This window comes from Aotus nancymaae, unplaced genomic scaffold (assembly GCF_030222135.1).
Source record: "Aotus nancymaae isolate 86718 unplaced genomic scaffold, 86718_ANA_hifiasm-v0.15.2.pri h1tg000030l, whole genome shotgun sequence".
NCBI lineage: Eukaryota > Metazoa > Chordata > Mammalia > Primates > Aotidae > Aotus > Aotus nancymaae.
In genome coordinates, this window is record NW_026988443.1 from 28,601,793 (window position 1) to 28,620,621 (window position 18,829).

Consider the following 18,829-nt stretch of genomic DNA (forward strand, 5'->3'; position numbering starts at 1 on the left):
CAGACATGCAGACGAGTGCAGAAGGGAAAAAAGGACCCTGACAGCTCCTCGGTGGCTCCTTATTATACATCTGTGGTGTGACCAAGATCAGAATCATAAGCAGTGATGAGCAGCCAAGCTGCCCGGCTTTCTGAATCCTGTCTTTAAAGGAAATCAGGCCGGGTGTGGTGGCTCACACCTGTAATCCAAGCACTTTGGAGGCCAAGGCGGGTGGATCACCTGAGGTTGGAAGTTCAAGACCAGCCTGACCAACATGGTGAAACCACATCTTTAAAAAAAATTTTTTTTAAATTAAAAAAAGAAAAGGAAATCAGAGCAGACTGTCAGCACCTTAGTCCCTTCACTGTGGGAGGTAGTGTGGTCCAGTTTAATGGCCCCTTGGAGGCAGTCAAAGGGCAGGATTGGGAGATAAACTTCTAACAACCCCCACCACGCACCTTGCACTCTCCAGACCCTCCCTGGCTTCCCCTGGACCATCGTTTATTCCCACTTCCCACTTCCTCCAGAAGTCTCCCAGGAGACTTGGGTTTCTCCCTGTCTCCTACCTTCAGGGTCTTCCACCCATCTTCTGCCTCTGTTAAAGTCTAAGGCTTTTGGCCCTGCAGAGAAACCCCTTATTATAATAGCTTTGTATTCTAGACTCTTGCTCCTGGCTTGTGGCTCTCTGGCCTCAAGCCTCAGGGAGCCATTTAGAGCCAGCTCAGGTCAGGTCTCTGCTCTGCATGGTGTGCTAAAGTGGGGGCTAGGGAAGGGGTCACGGCCGTGTCCCACAGAATGGACGTGCACCCTCCTCTGCTGGGTCTAGGGGTAAGGATCAACTGAGGAAGAGCTGGCCTTGAAACCATAACCTTCCTGGAGGCTGGTACCTGCTGGGAGCAGGGCTGTGAGGAGGAGGGTGCCTGTGCTTAGCCAGACATGGGAAGGACAGGCGGGGAAGTGCTGGGGTGCTATGGAGCCAGAGTCGGGGCTGTGCGGGAGGAGTTTGTTCCTTGTGATGCCTATCCAGGGCCATAAACTCTGCAGAGCTGTGGCTTTCAATCTGCCCAACCCAGGACCATAGCCATGGAATCAGTGCTTTATGTGCCTTTATATAATCCTCACAGAACCCCTTTGAGATGGGTGCTATTTCCATTGCACAGATCAGGACCATGAGACAATTTACATGGCCACTAGCTGACAAGTGGCAAACCCACAATGTGAATGCAAGTTTCTCTAGGTACTTGGTTTATCTGGAGATGCTTTGAGCTGAGGTGAACAGATGAGTGATCTGGAAAGCCCCAGCTGGGAGAACTGAGCCTGCAATCTTAGGGGAGTGAGCTGCAGGAGTTCCAGGTCAGCAGCAGTGTGTGTTCCCGGGCCCTTAAGAGCAGCAGGCCCCCACTGTCCCTGTCATGGTCCAGGCAGCTGCTTCAGCTTTACATGCACACCCATTTCCCACAGGCTCAGATTTGTTCAATCTGGTTTGTACCTGAGGCCTCATGTTTCTGGGTGCTCCAAGAGAAGTTAGAGAAAGCTCTCACTTCTAGAATGTCAGAGATGGAAAAGTGGGGGCAGAATATAATTATCACTTTCATATGCATACTTATATAATTCATAAAAATGGATTCAAAGCATTTTTTTATAACCATCATTTCTTCTGATTTTTATAGCCCTGGGCTTATGCAGAGAGATGATCCTCAGTTGGGCAAACATTTATTGATGCCTCCTTGCAGGACAGTGCTAGGCCTTACAGTGGTACAGAGATGAGGAATTAAATAGCATAGTCTCTGTACCCTCAGAGTTGTTGGGTTTCTAAGTGAGAGGCACATATATGTCTTTTTAGTTTCAGTGTAGAATCTTAATAAATGTGGGTCAGATTTGGCCTGGGATCCAAATTAGTTTGTAAGCCCTAGAGAGCAGGGTCTGATAAGAGATGAGGTTGGGGAGGAGAGCCTCGGGGATCTCTGAATGCTGTTTATGTTAAGGATCTTGAACTTGGTCGCATGAATAAGGGCAACCCATCTCCTGCTTTTGAAATACATTAGCAGCTGAAAGAAATAGGTAAGACTGGGAGTCAGAGTGGTGGTCAGCAGTAACCAATACTGAGGTCATCCGGGAGGAAGAGAGGAGGTAGGATTGCTTCCTTTTGATTGTTAAAGAATCTTGGAAGCTGGGCAGGGTGGCTCATGCCTGTAATCCCAGCACTTTGAGAGGCTGAGGTGGGTGGATCACTTGAGGTCAGGAATTTGAGACCAGCCTAGCCAACGTGGTGAAACCCCATCTCTACTAAAAATACAAAAATTAGCTGGGTGTGGTGGTGCACATTTGTAGTCCCAGCTCTCAGGAGGCTAAGGCAGGAGAGTCATTTGAACCCAGGAGACGGAGGTTGCAATGAATCAAGATCACGCCACTGCCCTCCAGCCTCAACAGAGTGAGAGTCCATCTCAAAAAAAAAAAAAAAAAAAAAAAGGCCAGGTGTGGTGGCTTATGCCTGTAATCCAAGCACTTTGGAGGCCAAGGCGGGCGGATCACCTGAGGTCGGGAGTTCAAGACCAGCCTGACCGACACGGTGAAACCCCGTCTTTTTTTTTTTTTTTTTTTTTTTTTTAAAGAATCTTGGAGCATTGGAGCATTGGAGCCTTGGAGCCTGGGCAATAAAGTGAGACCCCATCTGTACAAAAATAAAATAATTAGCCAGATGTGGTGACATCTGCCTCTAGTCCCAGCTACTTGGGAGGCTGCAGCAGGAGGATCACTTGAGCCCGAGAGTTTGAGGTTGCAGTGAGCCGTGGTGACATCACTGCGCTCCAGCCTGGGAGACAGAGTGAGACCCTGTCTCTAATTAAAAGAAACAAAATAGCCTTTATTCTTGGCCAGGCATGGTGGCTCACGCATATAATACCAACACTTTGAGAGGCCTAGGCAGGTGGGTCACCTGAGGTCAGGAGTTTGAAACCAAAGCCTGGCCAAAAATGCAAAGCCCCATCTCTACTAAAAATACAACAATTATCCGGGCATGGTGGCGGGTGCCTGTAGTCCCAGCTACTCGGGAGGCTGAGTCAGGAGAATCGCTTGAATCTAGGAGGTGAAGGTCACAGGGAGCTGAGATCACATCACCGCACTACAGCCTGGGTGACAGAGTAAGACTCCAAAAACAAACAAAATATTTGCCTGGAAATTAAAAGTAACTTGCTTGGCTTATTGGTTAATAGTCTAGACTAGAATTTGGCTCCTGAATCAATTGTTCTGATTTTCAGTGGAACTTCAGGCTGGGCCTGTGCAGGCAGACTGAGGACTTGAAGAGAGTTAGATGGGCCTTCTATCAGGGGTGTTTGTACAGCCAGTGTGCAGTTTTCACTAGTCAGGTGCAAGACTGAAATGGTCAAGTGGTGTGGAAGAGGCTTAAGGCCCATGTTACTTGGTGATTGAGGGCCTGCCCAGACCACATTTGAAAGATCCTGTTTGCATGTCTGCACGCCCTGTGCCTATCCTTCTGTGGACTGGAATGAAGGTAGCATTGAGTATGGGAGAGCAGTTTCAATTGGGCCTTTTGATCAGTTTACCCCAGGGTACCTCAGTCTCCTTCCCTCATGGTGTTGGCTAGAGTTCTATGAATCTTTTTAGAGACGGTTTGATACCTATTCCCAAGAGATTAGTATTGGCAGGGATCCCCAGTTCCTTGGTACGAATAGTTAAATCCAATTCATCCAGTCAAGATGGCACTGTAAATTTATACTCTAAACATATAGCAGTAATACATAAAAAGATAAAACTCTAAAAACATATTCATGCATACCCCCACTTTTCTACCCCCTACCACACTCAAAATGATAACATCCCTGTGGATGAGAACTAGCAACACAAAGAAGACAGCAGGGCTGAAGTTGCTGGCCTGCTGGTCTCTGAGTCTGGAAGCAGAAATTTGGGCTAACAGAGCTATAAAGTTCTCCACTTGGAGCATGGAGTTAGAGCTAGGAAATTGCTTGAATCCATAGGCTGGAAAGTAGCCCGAGAAAAGTTGCTACCGACCATTTCCTGGGGCTTTAGCTTTTTATTTTTTATAGAGACAGAATCTCTCTCTCTTGCCCAGGCTGGAGTGTAGTAGCATGATCTGAGTAGCTGAGACTACAGGAACATGCTACCAGCCTTGACCTCCCTGGTTCAAACAATCCTGCCACCTCAGCCTCCTGAGCAGCTCGGGCTATAGGCACTCACCACCATACCCAGCTAACTTTTTCTTTTTTTTGAGATGGAGTTTCACTCTTGTTGCCCAGGCCGGAAAGCAGCGGCTTGATCTCAGCTCACTGCAGTATCGGGTGTGGGAAACCCTGTCTCTACTAAAAATACAAAAATTAACCAGGCATGGTGGTGCATGCCTATAATCCCAGCTACTCAACAGGGTGAGGCAAGAGAATCACTTGAACCTGGGAGGTGGCGGTTGCAGTAAGCCGAGATTGCGCCACTGCACTCCAGCCTGGGGACAGAGCAAGACTCCGTCTCAAAAAAAAAAAAAAAAGAATGGTTGTAGATGTACTTCAGTAAGAAGAAAAGTAAACCCCTGAAGAAAGAGCAGGTTGTTAGTGCCAACAGTGAGCACAGCAGTGGACATGTTACGTTTGTAAATTGAATTAACTATTAACAGGATATTAGGATGCAAGTAGCAGAATAACCCACAATTACTTAAACTGGAAAACAGTGGATTAGCTTATAGCAAGAAGTGTGGAGGTCAGTAGTTCCAGGGTTGGAGCAGTAGTCACACAGCAACATGAAGGACCCTGGATCTTTCTACTCTGCCATCCTAGGGTGCAAGATGTTTCTCATGGTCGTGAGATGGCTGCCACAGCTCCAGACATTATATCATCACCCTGTAACATCTCAGGCAGGAAGACAAGGAGATCTTAGGAGAAAGGAAGCTGTCTCTTCATGTGCTGCTTTTTTTTTTTTTTTTTTAGATGCAGCCTTCATCTGTCACCCAGGCTGGAGTACAGTGCTGCGATCTCCACTTACAGCAACCTCCACCTCCCAAGTTCAAGTGATTCTTGTGCCTTAGCCTCCTGAGTGGCTGGGATTACAAGCACCTGCCACCACTCCCACTAATTTATGTATTTTTAGTAGAGATGGTGTTTTACCATGTTGCCCAGGCAGGTCTTGAGCTCCTGACCTCAGGTAATTTGCCTGCCTCAGCCTCCGAAAGTGCTGGGGTTACAGGCGTGAGCCACTGCACCCGGCCCCTTATTTGGAAAGGAGAATCTTTCCGGCATGGCCTTAGCAGGTACTCCCTTGGGTGTCATTGGCCTGAGCTGGTCCATTCTCAGACCAATTCCTGATGAAAAAGGGACAGGCTTGCTGTGGTTGGCTCTGGTTGTCTTTGGCCACTCTTGCATCATCTGCCAGGATGGGGTCCATAGCCGCCCTAACAAATCAGGATTCTGTTGGCAAGCAAAAAGAGAGTGGCCACTGGTAGGCAGCCAGCAGTATCTGCCACAGAAGGCAAAACACAGAAACAACAACCAAAAAAAACACCAGGATCTAAATGGGCTTTTAATTCTTTTTTAAGGGAAAACTAGAATTGTTGACCACATTACTGAGGAAGAATAAAAATAAAGTAGATAATTTTAAACCACACCAAATTTCTGTCTTGTTAAGAGAATGGCATTGCTGTCTGGGTGCGGTGGCTCATGCCTGTAATCCCTGTACTTTGGGAGGCTGAGGCAGGAGATCACCTGAGGTTGGGAGTTCGAGACTAGCCTGACCAACATGGAGAAACCCCATCTCTACTAAAAATAGAAAATTAGCCAGATGTAGTGGTGCATGCCTGTAATCCCAGCTACTCAGGAGGCTGAGACAGGAGAATCGCTTGTACCTGGGAAGTGGAGGTTGCGGTGAGCCGAAATCGCGCCATTGCACTGCAGCCTGGGCAACAAGAGTGAAACTTCGTCTCAAAAAAAGAAGAGAATGGCATTACTGAAAAACTGAAGACTTCATCAAAATGTACATATGCTAACAATATAAGATTAATCACTAAAAGAAGAGGAATATAATTTCCAAACCAGGAGCGAGGGACATGTGGTGAGGGAGGCTGGAGTCAGGAAGAGAAAAAAGAGTAGACAAAACACTAAGATAGTAACATAAGTCCAAAGTGAAATGGATTAAACTCATTCTGTTTGAAAATAGCAACAACAACAGAGTATCAGATGAAATAAAAAGCAAAGAAGTCTGAGGGCTGAGCAAGGTGGCTCATGCCTGTAACCCCAGCTCTTCGGGAAGCCAAGTTGAGACGATCACTTGAGAACAGGAGTTTGAGACCAGCCTGGGCAAAATAGCAAGACATCATATCTACAACAACAAAAGAAGTAGTCTGGACTGGGCACAGTGGTGCACCCCTGTAGTCCCAGCTACTTGGGAGGCTGAGGCGAGAGTCAGAGTGCAAGTCCAGCCTGGGCAACATAGCAAGACCCTGTCTTTACAAAAAAAAATTAGCCATGTCTGGTGGCGTGTGCCTATGGTCCTAGCTACTCGGGGGCCTGAGGTAGGAGGATCATTTGAGCACAGGAGGTCAAGGCTGCAGTTAGCTGTGATTGTGCCACAGCATTCCAGTCTGGGCAGCAGAGCGAGCAAGATGCTGTCCCAAAAAAGCTGTCTAGAGTGTGGAGAGACCTCATCTTCCCCACACAGGTGGTTTAAACTTTTTCATAAAATAGAGATAAGGTCTCAGTATATTGCCCAGGCTCCAACCCCTGGACTCAAGCGATCCTCTGGCCTCAGTCTCCCAAAGTGCTGGGATTGTAAGTGTGAGCCACCGCAGCCTGTCGAGAATTGTCTGTCTTTCTTTTTTTTTTTTGTTCAGATGGAGTTTTGCTCTTGTTAGCCAGACTGGAGTGCAGTGGCGCGATCACTGCAACCTCTGCCTCCTGGGTTCAAGCAATTCTCCTGCTTCAGCCTCCTAAGTAGCTGAGACTACAGGCACACACCACCATGCCCAGCTAATTTTTGTATTTTTAGTAGAGACAGGGTTTCACCATGTTGACCAGGATGGTCTCGATCTCTTGACCTTGTGATCCACCCACCTCGGCCTCCCAAAGTGCTGGGATTATAGGCGTGAGCCACTGCGCCTGGCCTGAGAATTGTCTTTCTAGACGTTACTTCATACCTTAGTATAGATAGGTACAAGAAGACACTGAATTTCCCCCTGCCTACCCTGCCTCAAAACATAGTGGGGCTCCCTCCTGAGGGAGCAGGTGAAGAGAAGCAGCTGGTGGATCTGAAGGGACCCTTCATCCCAGCTCCTCTGCCGTGCCCCGTCCCTGTGCCTCAGGGCCCAGCTTCCCCCTCTAAGGCTGTTCTTTATTTGTTTTCCTTTTCTTTATTATTATTATTTATTTTGTTTCTTTGAGCTATCTCCTACAGGAAGAGGCTGTTAGGGTGCAACCTTGATCCTCATGCAGTGAAGGCTGACAGTTTGTTTCTCTAGGACTTCATTGAAAGCCAAAGTGACACTCTTGGTTTGAAGAAGTATGTTAGCTCTTGCCTTTTGGGTTTCTGGCTACGAACTCTGGGCAGCATTGGAGGTACCAGAGCTGAGATTTCAGCTGGACATAAGGCTGATGTTCTGCAGGAAGGCAGGGGCTGCCCGAGGGGTTGGTACGGGGGAGTGGAAAGGCCTTGAGTCCCTAGGGTAGTGCTGAGGGGTCCATGCCAAAGGCTGATGCCAGGGTGTTGCAATGCGGGTAACTTCAGTTAACCAAGCTTGGGTGGTGAAGCGGCCCATTCTCAGACAGGTCAAGAACAGGCCTCGCTGCATTTGAGTTGTCGGGGAGGGAAGGGCTTTCGGTCTCTTCAAGATAACTGGCCACCCGCTAACCCCGCCAGCTTCTTCTGCCAGGTTCAGGTGCTGCCTCCCCCAGGAGACAGGGAGTGTTCTGGGTTACTAGGCTGGCAGGGATCTGGGGCACAGGGAATCTTTTGACGGTTGTATCCCAGTTAGTAGAAGAGTGCTTTGGGAAGGCAGTGGGGTCTGTGGAAGGAGCTCTAGGCTTGAAGTCATCAGACCTGGCGTGGTATTAAAGCATCTTCTCACTTCCGCCTGGCTGACCTTGTTCAGCTGGTCCTGGGACTTCTGCGCATGCTAAATGGGAGACTGTCCCTGAAAACACTCAGAGATTCATAAAGCAGCAGGCCATTGGAGCAGTAGGCTGTGGCTTGATGCCTTTAGAATGAGCATTGGGACATGTCCTCAGGCTGTGTGGAAGTGGTTGGAGAGAGGCTTTATCTGAGTGTTGGGCTAGGCTTCTGTCCCTCTCCCCTCCCTCCCAGAGGCAAGCGGCACCCATCCCCCCAGCCTCAGGGCCTTATTTTGACGTTTCTTTTCTCTGCCTGCCAGGAAGGTTGTGTTCAGCTGTGATGGTCTGAAGCCGTGCTATTCTGTGCTCCATTAGGTTAATGCGACGATGGCTGTCTCCTGGGATCTGACCGAGAATGACTTTAAAGCTGCTACAGCCTCCAAAACAGTCCCTGCTGTTCTCCTTTTGGGGCACTCTCCTCAGTCCATTGCTTTTGGGTTTTTTTCTGTTTACCTGTGAGCTGGTGAGTGTCTTCTTTGAGGTTCCTTGTACCGGGAGGTGGAAGTAGCTCAAGGTTACATCTCCTGATGGTGGAAGGTGAGGTCTTAAGGGCCCTTGCTGCCCTGACATGTCCTGTCCCTGTCCCCTGCCCTGTCCCCCCATTCAGGGGACATTTATTGATAAATGGTCTCCTCAAATTTGTTATATTTGTGACCACACCTCTTAGAAGACCATAGTGTTGGCTGGGCACAGTCGCTTACACTGGTAGTCCCAGGATTTTGGGAGGCCAAGTCAGGCGGATCACTTGGGGTCAGGAGTTCAAGATCAGCCTGACCAACATGGTGAAACCCTGTCTCTACTGAAAATACAAAAATTAGCCGGGTGTGGTGGTGAGGCCCTGTAGTCCCAGCTACTTGGGAGGCTGGGGCAGGAGAATTGCTTGAACCCAGGAGGTGGAGGTTGCAGTGAGCTGAGATCGTGCCACTGAACTCTAGCGTGGGCAACAGAGTGAGACTGTTAAAAAAAAAAATAGACCATAGTGTTGCTTTGCTACCTTCTAAATTTCCCTAGTCACTCCTTTTCTCTCTTAGGAGACTATTTCACATCTGGTCTCTCTGTAAATCTCCAACCCCAACAATAAAGGGACCCTCCTCACTGTCTGTGCCACTTGCTGTGCTTTGTCACCTGTCCCATAAGTAGCCCTTCCAGGACAACACTCAATCCCATCATCCCCTCTTGCTGCTCCCAGCCCTTGTTCCTCTGTTCACCTCTTTTTCCTGCATCATAAATTTCTCCTTCTCTAGTAAAATCATTCTTATCAGTATACATACATTCTGGACCATCTCCCAGCCAAACCCCATTCCACATTCCACTCTCTTCCATCCCATTTTTTTTTCTTTTTTTTTCAAGACAGAGTCTCACTCTGTCACCCAGGCTGGAGTCCAGTGGCTCAATCTTGGCTCACTGTAACCTCCACCTCCCAGGTTCAAACCATTCTCCTGCTTCAGCCTCCCAGGTAGCTGGGATTACAGGTGCATGCCACCACGCCCAACTAATTTTTGTATTTTTAGTAGAGATGGGGTTTTGCCATGTTGGCCAGGATGGTCTCAAACCCCTGACCTCAGGTGATCCGCCTGCCTCGGCCTTCCAAAGTGCTGGAATTACAGATGTGAGCCACTGTGCCCGGCACCCACCCGACTTTCTTTTTGAAACAGAGTCTCACTGTGTCACCCAGGCTGGAGTACAATGGCATGATCTCGGCTCACTGCAACCTCTGTCTCTCAGTTCAAGCAGTTCTCCTGCCTCAGCCTCCCAAGCAGTTGGGACTACAGGCTCCCACCACCATCCCTGGCTAATTTTTGTTATTTTTAGTAGAGAAGTGGTTTCATCATGTTGGCCAGGCTGGTCTTGAACTCCTGACCCCAGGTCATCTGCTCACCTTGGCCTGCCAGAGTGCTGGTATTACAGACATGAGCCACCGCACCCAGCCCCATTCCCTCTTTTTGTTGTTAACGCCTTTATTAAGCTATAATTCACATACCATGCGGTTCATCTATTTGAAGCATACAAGTCAGTAGCTTTTAGTCTATTCACCACAAACGATTTTAGAACGTCACCCTCAGAAGGAAACTCCAACCCACTGGCAGTCATTCCCCATTCTCCCCTGGCAACCAGTAGTCTACTGTCTGTCTCTATGGATTTGCCTATTCTGCACATTTTACATAAATCATCCAGCATGGGGCTTTTTGTGCCTGGCTCCTTTCACTTAACATGGGGTTTTCATATTCATCCATGCTGTAGCAAGTATCAGAACTTCGTTCCTTTTTATGTCTGAATAATACTCCCTTGTACTATACCATATTTTGTTTATTCATGTATTGGTTGATGGAACTTTGAGTTCCATCAGGAAGTGGTATCTGATTGTGGTTTTGATTTGCATTTCCCTGCTGACATTGGTGCTTTTAAGAATAATGCCGATATAAATCGTTTGTGTACAAGGCTTATTATTTATTTATTTATTTTTAAGACAGAGTTTCACTCCTGCCGGGCTGGAGTGCGGTGGTACTATCTCGGCTCACTGCAGCCGCTGCCTCCTGGGTTCAAGTGATTCTCCTACCTCAGCCTCCTGAGTAGCTGGGACTACAGATGTATGCCACCATGCCCAGGTAATTTTTGTTATTTTTAGTAGAGATGGGGTTTCATCATGTTGGCCAGGATGGTCTCGATCTCTTGACATCATGATCTGCCCTCCTCGGCCTCCCAAAGTGCTGGGATTACAGGGGTGAGCCATCGCGCCCAGCCATGGGTACAGGTGTTTATGTGGATCTAAGTTTTCGTTTCTCTTGGGTATATACCTAGAAGTAGAATCGCTGAGTCATATATTATGGTGATTTAACATTTTAATCTTTTGAGGAATGGCCAGACTGTTTCCCAAAATGACTGCATCATTTCACATTCCCACCAGCAAAGTCTGAGGGTTCCAGTGTCTCTACATCCTCACTAACACTGGTTATTATCTGTCTTGTTGATTATAGTCACCCTGATGGACAGGGAATGGCATCTGATTGTGGTTTTGATTTGCATTTCCCTGTTGATTAATGACGTTGAGCATCTTTTCCTGTACTTGTTGGCCACTGCAGCCTCGTGATACCCCTGGATCAGTCATTATGAAGGTCACCACTGTCTTCCATCCAGTGGTCAATTCTCAGTCCTCACCTTGCTTTTTCACAACACTTAACACTGTTAATTCCTCCTTCATTCTGGAACCTTTCTTCTCTTGGCTTCCCAGATACAGGGCTGTTTCTCTCCCTGCCTCATTTCCTGTTTCTTTCCAGGCCTCTGTTTTGGACAGCAGAGTGCCCCAGGCTCTGTCCTGAGGCGTCTACTCTTGTCTGTGGCAGGCCCTCCCTAGATTTGTTCTGGTCCTGTACTTTTAAGAACGAACTGTACTCTGATGACTCTCAAATACATCCCTCTAATCGTGACCTCACCCATGAGCTTCAGACAGGTGTGTCCAACTGCCTCTTTCCATCTGCATGTGGATGTCTAAAAGACTTGAGTCGAGGTCTCATTCTGTCGCCCATGCTGGAGTGCCCTGGCATGATCACAACTCACTGCAACCTTGAACTCGTGGGCTCAAGTGATCCTTCTGTCTCAGCCCCCTGAGTAGCTAGTCCTACAGGCACATGCCACCATGCCCAGCTAATGTTTTTACATTTTTGTAGAGATGAGGTCTTACTGTATTGTCCAGACTGGTCTCAAACTCCTGACCTCAAGTGATCCTCCCACCTTGGCCTCCCAAAATGTTGGGATTATAGGCGTGAGCCACCACACCCGGCCTAAAAGATATATATATATATTTTTTTTTTAGAGATGAGGTCTCGCTATGTTGCCCAGGCTGGAGTGCAGTGCTATTCACAGGCGCGATTCCACTACTGATCAGCACGGGAGTTTTGACCTGCTCCGTTTCTGACCTGGGCGGGTTCACCCCTCCTTAGGCAACCTGGTGGTCCCCCGTTCCTGGGAGGTCACCATATAAATGCCAAACTTAGTGCGGACACCCAATCGGCATAGAGCACTACAGCCCAGAGCTCCTGGGCTCAAGCGATCCTCCCACCTCAGCCTCCTGAGTAGCTGGGACTACAGACACACGCCACCGCACCTGGCACCTGCCCTAAAGATATCTTAAGTTTAACCAGAACTTTTGTTTTTTCCCACCCAAACCCATTGTTTTTTTTTTCTGTATGATGAATGGCACCCCCATCCACCAGGTTGCTCAGGCCACAGGCTCTGTGTTTCCCTGATTCCTCTCTTTCTCTTCCCACCCTCTTCCCCTCCCCATGGGCCCCCTCCTTGTACCCTCCAACTACCCTACTAATTAAGCCTTTCGGAGTACATACAGCCATTTATCCACCACCTGGGATATTGCAGCAGTTCCTTTCTGGTCTCACAAATAAATAAATTTTATTTATGTATTTATTATATTTTACTTATTTATATAAGTAAAAATAAAACAAAACATGTTTTAACCTAAGAGAATTTTAGATTTTACTATGAAATGTATCACAGACTCAAAGTAGTATATATTATATATGTGCTCTTTAAAGAATAAATATTGTTCAGATGAGAATACCTTCTGGCAAAAAAAATAAAGAAAATATATAAATTTAAAAAGAAAGAATAAACATTGTGAATTGCAGGACACATTAAAACAACAGCAAAAAAATATAAAGAGTAAACATAAAAAATATTCCATGGCTGGGCGTGGTGGCTCACGCCTGTAATCCCAGCATTTCCGGAGGCCAAGGTGGGTGGATCGCCTGAGGGCAGGAGTTCAAAACCAGTCTGGCCGACATTGTGAAACCCATCTCTACTAAAAATACAAAAAATTAACTGGGCATGGTGGCATACGCCTGTAATCCCAGCTACTCAGGAGGCCGAGACAGGAGAATTGCTTGAACCCAGGAGGTGGAGGAGACTGCAGTGAGCCAAGATCACACCATTGCACTCCAGACTGAGTGACAGAGCAAGACTCTGTCTCAAAAGAAAAAAAATTTCTGTACCCACCACCTGGATTATGAGGTACCCAGTACTCCAGCTCTCCTTATTTCATCTACGTTTCTTCCCCTTCCAGAGGAATTCCCTGAATTTTGTGTTGTTTCCTTGATTTTCTCTATTATTGTCTTTTAGAGAGACATAGACAATGTCTTGTTTAGCTTTGCATATTTTTTAGCTTTTCATGGATTCATGCTGTGATCATTTATCCATGATCACTCTTTCAACTTGACATAATAGTTTTTTGGCCATATTCATCCTTGTTCATGTCTAAAACTGGAGTTTATTTGTTTTACTGTATGGCACAAATGCACCACAATTTATCGATTCTATAGTGATGGACATTTGAATTGTTTGTAGTTTTCAGCTATTACACAGTGCTGTTATAAACATTCCTGTACAGGTCCTGGTGCACAGGTTCCAACATACCTAGTAGTAAAAACAGTAGCGTTTACTAGACACCCACCAGAATGCCTAAAATTAAAAAGATTGAAAATATCAAGGACATGAAACAAATGGAACTCTAGAACTCTCATATTTCACAGGTGGGAATGCATAATGCTCCAACCACTTTGAAAAGCTGATAATTTCTAGTAAATTAAACACGCGCCTGCCCTATGACCCAGCAGTTCCACTCCCAGGTATTTATTTCCAAGAGAAGTGGGAGTATGTGCCCATGAAAAGACTGGCACAAGAAGTTCATGCAGCTTTTTTCATAACATCAAATGTTCGAATGTGGGAAAAGAACAAGCAACTGACACACATCAGACAGAGGGGATCTCCAGGGCACACCCAAGTACATCTGTCCTGCGTGATTCTGTGATGCTCAAGGGCAGGCACATCTGACCTCTGGTGATGGAAGTCAGAAAAGTGATGGGGCCTTGGGTATGGACTGGCAGGGAGCAAAAAGAACTTTCTGGCGTAGTGGGAATGCTATTTATTTATTTAGAGACAGGATCTCACTCTGTCGCCCAGGCTGGAGTGCAGTGGTGTGATCACGGCTCAGTGCAGCCTTAACCTCTCCAGGCTCAGGTGATCTTCCTACCTCAGCTTCCGAAGTAATTGGGACTAGAGGCACACACCACCATGCCTGGCTAATTTTTTTTTGTTTGTTTGAGTCAGAGTCTCGCTGTCTTGCCCAGACAGGAGTGCAGTGGTGCAATCTCAGCTCACTGCAACCTCTGCCTCCAGGGTTCTCCTGCCTCAGCCTCCTGAGCAACTGGGATTATAGGTGTGTGCCACCACACTTGGCTATTTTTGTATTTTTAATAGAGATGAGGTTTCATCGTGTTGGCTAGGCTAGTCTCAAACTCCTGACCTCAAGTGATTTGCCGGCCTCAGTCTCCCAAAGTACTAGGATTACAGGTGTGAGCCACTGTGCCCAGCCTCCTCCGAGTTTGTTTGTTTGTTTTGAGACAGAGTTTTGCTCTTGTTGCCCAGGCTGGAGTGCAATGGCATAATCTTGGCTCACTGCAACATCCGCCTCCCAGGTTCAAGTAATTCTCCTGCCTTAGGCTCCTGAGTAGCTGGGATTACAGGTGTCTGCCACCACACCCAGCTGATTTTTTGTATTTTTAGTAAAGATGGAGTTTCACCATGTTGGTCAGGCTGGTCTCAAACTTCTGACCTCAGGTGATCCTCCCACTTTGGTCTCCCAAAGTGCTGAGATTACAGGCATGAGCTATGGCACCTGGCTTCCTCTGAGCTTTTTATATGGAGGTGTGCATGGAGTTGTGAATGATCTGAGTAGCTGTGAAGGGGAGCAGCTGAGGGGCACAGGTCGAAATGAACTATGAGAGGGTCTGTGCCAGGTGACTTCTGGGATTTTTAGTGCATGTCTGGGGACCTCTGATTTTTTTTTTTAAGCTCCTCCTCATCGCTCTATTTGCCCTCACCACAACAAGCTGAGCAGCTTAAGTTCACAGTAACGCCTGGACCTGGGGTTCCCAAAGCAGGGGCCTTTGCCAGATGCTCTACTTCTCTGCTCTTTCCAGCCATGTTGTCAAAACCAGGGATTTTCCTCTGCTCGCAGGCAGTGCAGTTACCTCAGATGCCTCCTGCATTGATCTAGAATCCCCAGGAGTTAATGACTTCCCTGATAGAGTTGCTTCATTTGGAAGCCTCTCGTGCCAGCTCTGTGCAGCCCCTGGCTTCAGTGGCCACTGGGGGGCTGCCTAGCCAGGATGTCTCGTTCCCATCAGCTGCAAAATCACTGCCTTCCAGGGCCACCTGCATGGTGACTGGCTCTCCTCAGGTCACGGGAAGCTGGGAGCGGGACCCTGGAAGAACTCAAGTTCTTTCCTTAGATGTTGGGCATGCGTTGGCAAAGAGAGAATGGGAAGAGACAACGACCTGGCTTCCCGTCTACAGACAGTTCAGCCAAGGCCATGCCTAGAGTGGGATCGGCTAAATGGGTACAGCAGAACATTGGAAGAAGCACATTTGAGCCAGTGCTGCTGGGGTCTCCATGGATTAAAGCCAGGAGCGCTAGTGAGGCCAGTGGGTGGGCCTTCACTCTTGATCCTGAGAAGCCAACTCCATGTCTCCTTCCCTCTCACCTCTGAGCCCCGGGTGGTTCGTGGAGGCTACAGCCTTCTTTCTGTGCCCTGGCCCATCCCAAAGCCACCTCCATTCACAAGGTCGTGACCTTAGATAAGGTTCCTCTACTTTTGTGAACATCATTTTCCCACCCAGAATAATGTCCTTTTTGTAATATGCTTGTTCCATTCCCTGCTGGCTTCGTGGCCACAAATGGAGGGGCAGCTGGTTTCTTGAGCACAGAGCCTGAGAGACCTTGTCTGCAGCTGCTAGAAGCAGCCAGGAGACCCCAAAAGGGGGCTAGAGACTTCAACAAGTACAGGGAGCAGGGCTGCTCTGTGAGGCCCAGGGGCTAGGTCAGCAGTGTGGCTAGGCGGATTTGGAGTGGGGTTGGGGAGAGGTGAGGCAGCCGGGTTTGCAGGATTCCCATGGCATGGAGCCACCGCTCAGTGGCTCCCTTCTCAGCATTCCTCTGACCCACTCTGGCTCCCTTGCACCTGGCATGGATCCAAGCTCCTTTCCTTATGGCTGAGACCCCAACTGCCCTACAAGTCCTCTTCTCCCTGTTCTTGCCTGCTTGGGCAGCATGGGGCCTCAGGCTGTCAGCGCTACTAGGGACCCTGGCATTCACTTTGTTATAATGTACAGATAGAGGTAGGCAACTGCCCAGAGAGCTGTCGGGGGCAGGATCAAGCCCAGCAACCGCACCTCCTGACAGGCAGGTTCTCCCCAGCACCAGAGCTGGCAGGACTGTTCATGGTTCACTGAGTGGACCCAGCAATGCCTCATTGATAATCCACAGCCGAGAGAAGTGGGGCGGTCACAGAGACTGGCCAGCCCTCCCTTCTTACTGGGAGAGGTGGCCTCTGCAGGCACTGACAGGCTCCAGAGAGCGCTGCTGGGGGCAGTCAGTGTCCATACTCCCCTGGGATCTTCTCTGGGCCATTTTCCCTGATGTTTCACCTGAAATTAACTGCACATAGCTGGACAAGGAACTTTCTAAACCTGATCCATCCAGCATGTGGCTTAGGGAAAATCACTTTACTCCTTGTTTACCTTCTGGCTAAGAAGTGAAAACTCTGGGCTAATCTAGTCCTCCAGGCCCTGGAGTCCCACAGAGTGATGCTGTCTGTGCAGTTAGAGAGCAGAGCCCCCTTGGTCATGTCCACCATCTGATTAAGTGGGCGTCTCCTCTCCTGCTAGCTTTGTCCCCTCTGGGACTTGGGGTGGAGCTGGGACAGAGCCCGGTGCCCCTGCTATTCATCCACACATTATTTCCTCTCTCCGCCATTCTAGGGTCGTGCTGCGGCAGCCTGGCGCCTGACAACTGAAGGGGAACCTGCCAGGGGATTACTACGAGCTAACAGCAGGACAGGCTGGCCCCGGGGGAGTGGGGATGGGCACCCGGGCCAGAAGTACCAGGAAGGAGGCCTGGGCCCTGGCGGGGAGCTCAGCACACACTCACCTGACCCAGAAGATATTGGACACAGTGCCCTGCTGAACAGCAGCTGTTCCCAGCGCCAGAGGACCCCACAGCCACAGTAGGAGCTTTGCTACCCTTACGCAACTGTAGCTCGGGCTGTGGCCACCAGGAGAAGGGACCAGCACCTCAGATGGGCAGGACCTACGACGAGAAGGATCTCGGTCTATAGTGGAGTTTTCTGACGCTCACAGCACTTCCTGTTTTTCTCCTCTCAGGGTTGGGGTCTAGCTCCCCTCCTCTGGCAGAGGTGTTGGGCCAAGAGGATCAGCCAAGGTGGGACAACGCTTGCATGGAACCCAAGTCCCCTGAAGCCCATGTGCTCTCTGTTGAGATTGGAGTTATAGGGCTTTCCTGCTGCCAGGGACAAGGGGCTGCCTCAGTGTCTGCTCATGAGCCACAAAGACCCCGACTGCTCCAGACTGGATTATTTCAAGCCACCAAAGAGGGGGACCCCTAGAGCTGGCAGCCAGCAATCCCAAGGGACTAAAGGGCTGCGATGGACTGACCTCCCCCTCGTCAGAGTGGCGGGAGAGGCAGAGCCTCTGTGGCCCAGCTAGTGACGGAGAGACACGATGAAGCTCTAAGCAGGGGCCTGCCTGACTCAGGGACAGGACAGCCACTCCTGCCAACGTGCTACTCCCCACATTGAGGGAGGGCGTGGCAAGGGACCCCTGCCATTGTCCCCTGCTGCAGCAGCTGCCCCTATGCCCTTTGCATGTGGTGCCACAACAGTCAGGCTACGCCGTGGCTGGCCCCTCAGTGGGCTGGGAAAGGAGTGGCCACGGTGACTGCCGCGTGTCTGCCAGCACCATGAAGTGCTCCCTGCGGGTGTGGTTCCTCTCCGTGGCCTTCCTGCTGGTGTTCATCATGTCCCTGCTCTTCACCTACTCACACCACAGCATGGCCACGCTGCCCTACCTGGACTCGGGGGCCCTGGGCGGGACGCACCGGGTGAAGCTGGTGCCTGGCTATGCCGGCCTGCAGCGCCTCAGCAAGGAGGGTCTCTCGGGCAAGATCTGTGCCTGTCGCCACTGCATGGGCGACGCCGGTGCCTCCAACTGGTTCGACAGCCACTTTGACGGCAACATTTCCCCCGTCTGGACCCGAGAGAACATGGATCTTCCACCGGATGTCCAGAGGTGGTGGATGGTAAGAGTCACTGCCTACCTCTGGGGGTCTGTCCCCCAGTTTTAGAGCCACTCAGGGCCCGCTCTTGGACTTCTGGCCCCCAGAGCCTTGACAAAGTGTAATGCCCATTTGACTAGAGCCATTTATAGGATCACAGATTACTGGAGAGCAAAGAGAGTGCTGACCTAATGAAAGGAGCTAGTATTTTCCAGTGCTTGTAAGGAGCTGAGCATAGGCCAGAAGTGCCTCCTGGACTAGGCAGGCAGCATGGACACGGGGAGCAGGTGGGAGCAGGGAGCACGGCCATGGGGGGCCTGCTCCGGAAGAAGGAGGCAGCCGCCCCTTGGCCCCAGCAGTTGTTACTGTACGAAGTTGGATCTGGGTTTTCTTTTAAGAAAACCCATTTTAAGAAAACCCAGGAATCCCGATTTTTAAAACTAAATATTCTAATTTATAAACATTGGCTCAAAATAATTGTTTGTTTTTTGAGACGGATTCTCATTCTCTCATCCAGGCTGGAGTGCAGTGGTGCAATGATCGCTCACTGCAACCTCCACCTCCCAGGTTCAAGCGATTCTCCTACCTC

The 18,829-nt window shown here is 49.2% G+C and overlaps 1 protein-coding gene across 10 annotated transcripts in view; it reads left to right on the top strand.

The window, feature by feature from the left end:
* ST3GAL2 (ST3 beta-galactoside alpha-2,3-sialyltransferase 2) overlaps positions 1 to 18,829 on the top strand; it is a 54,459-nt gene that overhangs the window by 19,908 nt on the left and 15,722 nt on the right. For 2 of the 10 annotated variants that reach the window (XM_064383291.1, XM_064383289.1), the window contains exons 2-3: positions 10,567 to 10,705; positions 16,929 to 18,264. In XM_064383291.1, the coding sequence (XP_064239361.1) occupies positions 17,926 to 18,264 (339 nt within the window). In that variant the 5' untranslated portion in view covers positions 10,567 to 10,705; positions 16,929 to 17,925. Of the gene's footprint in view, positions 1 to 5,766; positions 5,971 to 8,414; positions 8,637 to 10,566; positions 10,706 to 16,928; positions 18,265 to 18,829 lie in introns of those variants that run through there. The other 8 variants (XM_064383295.1, XM_064383292.1, XM_064383296.1 and 5 more) reach the window with 6 other exon arrangements.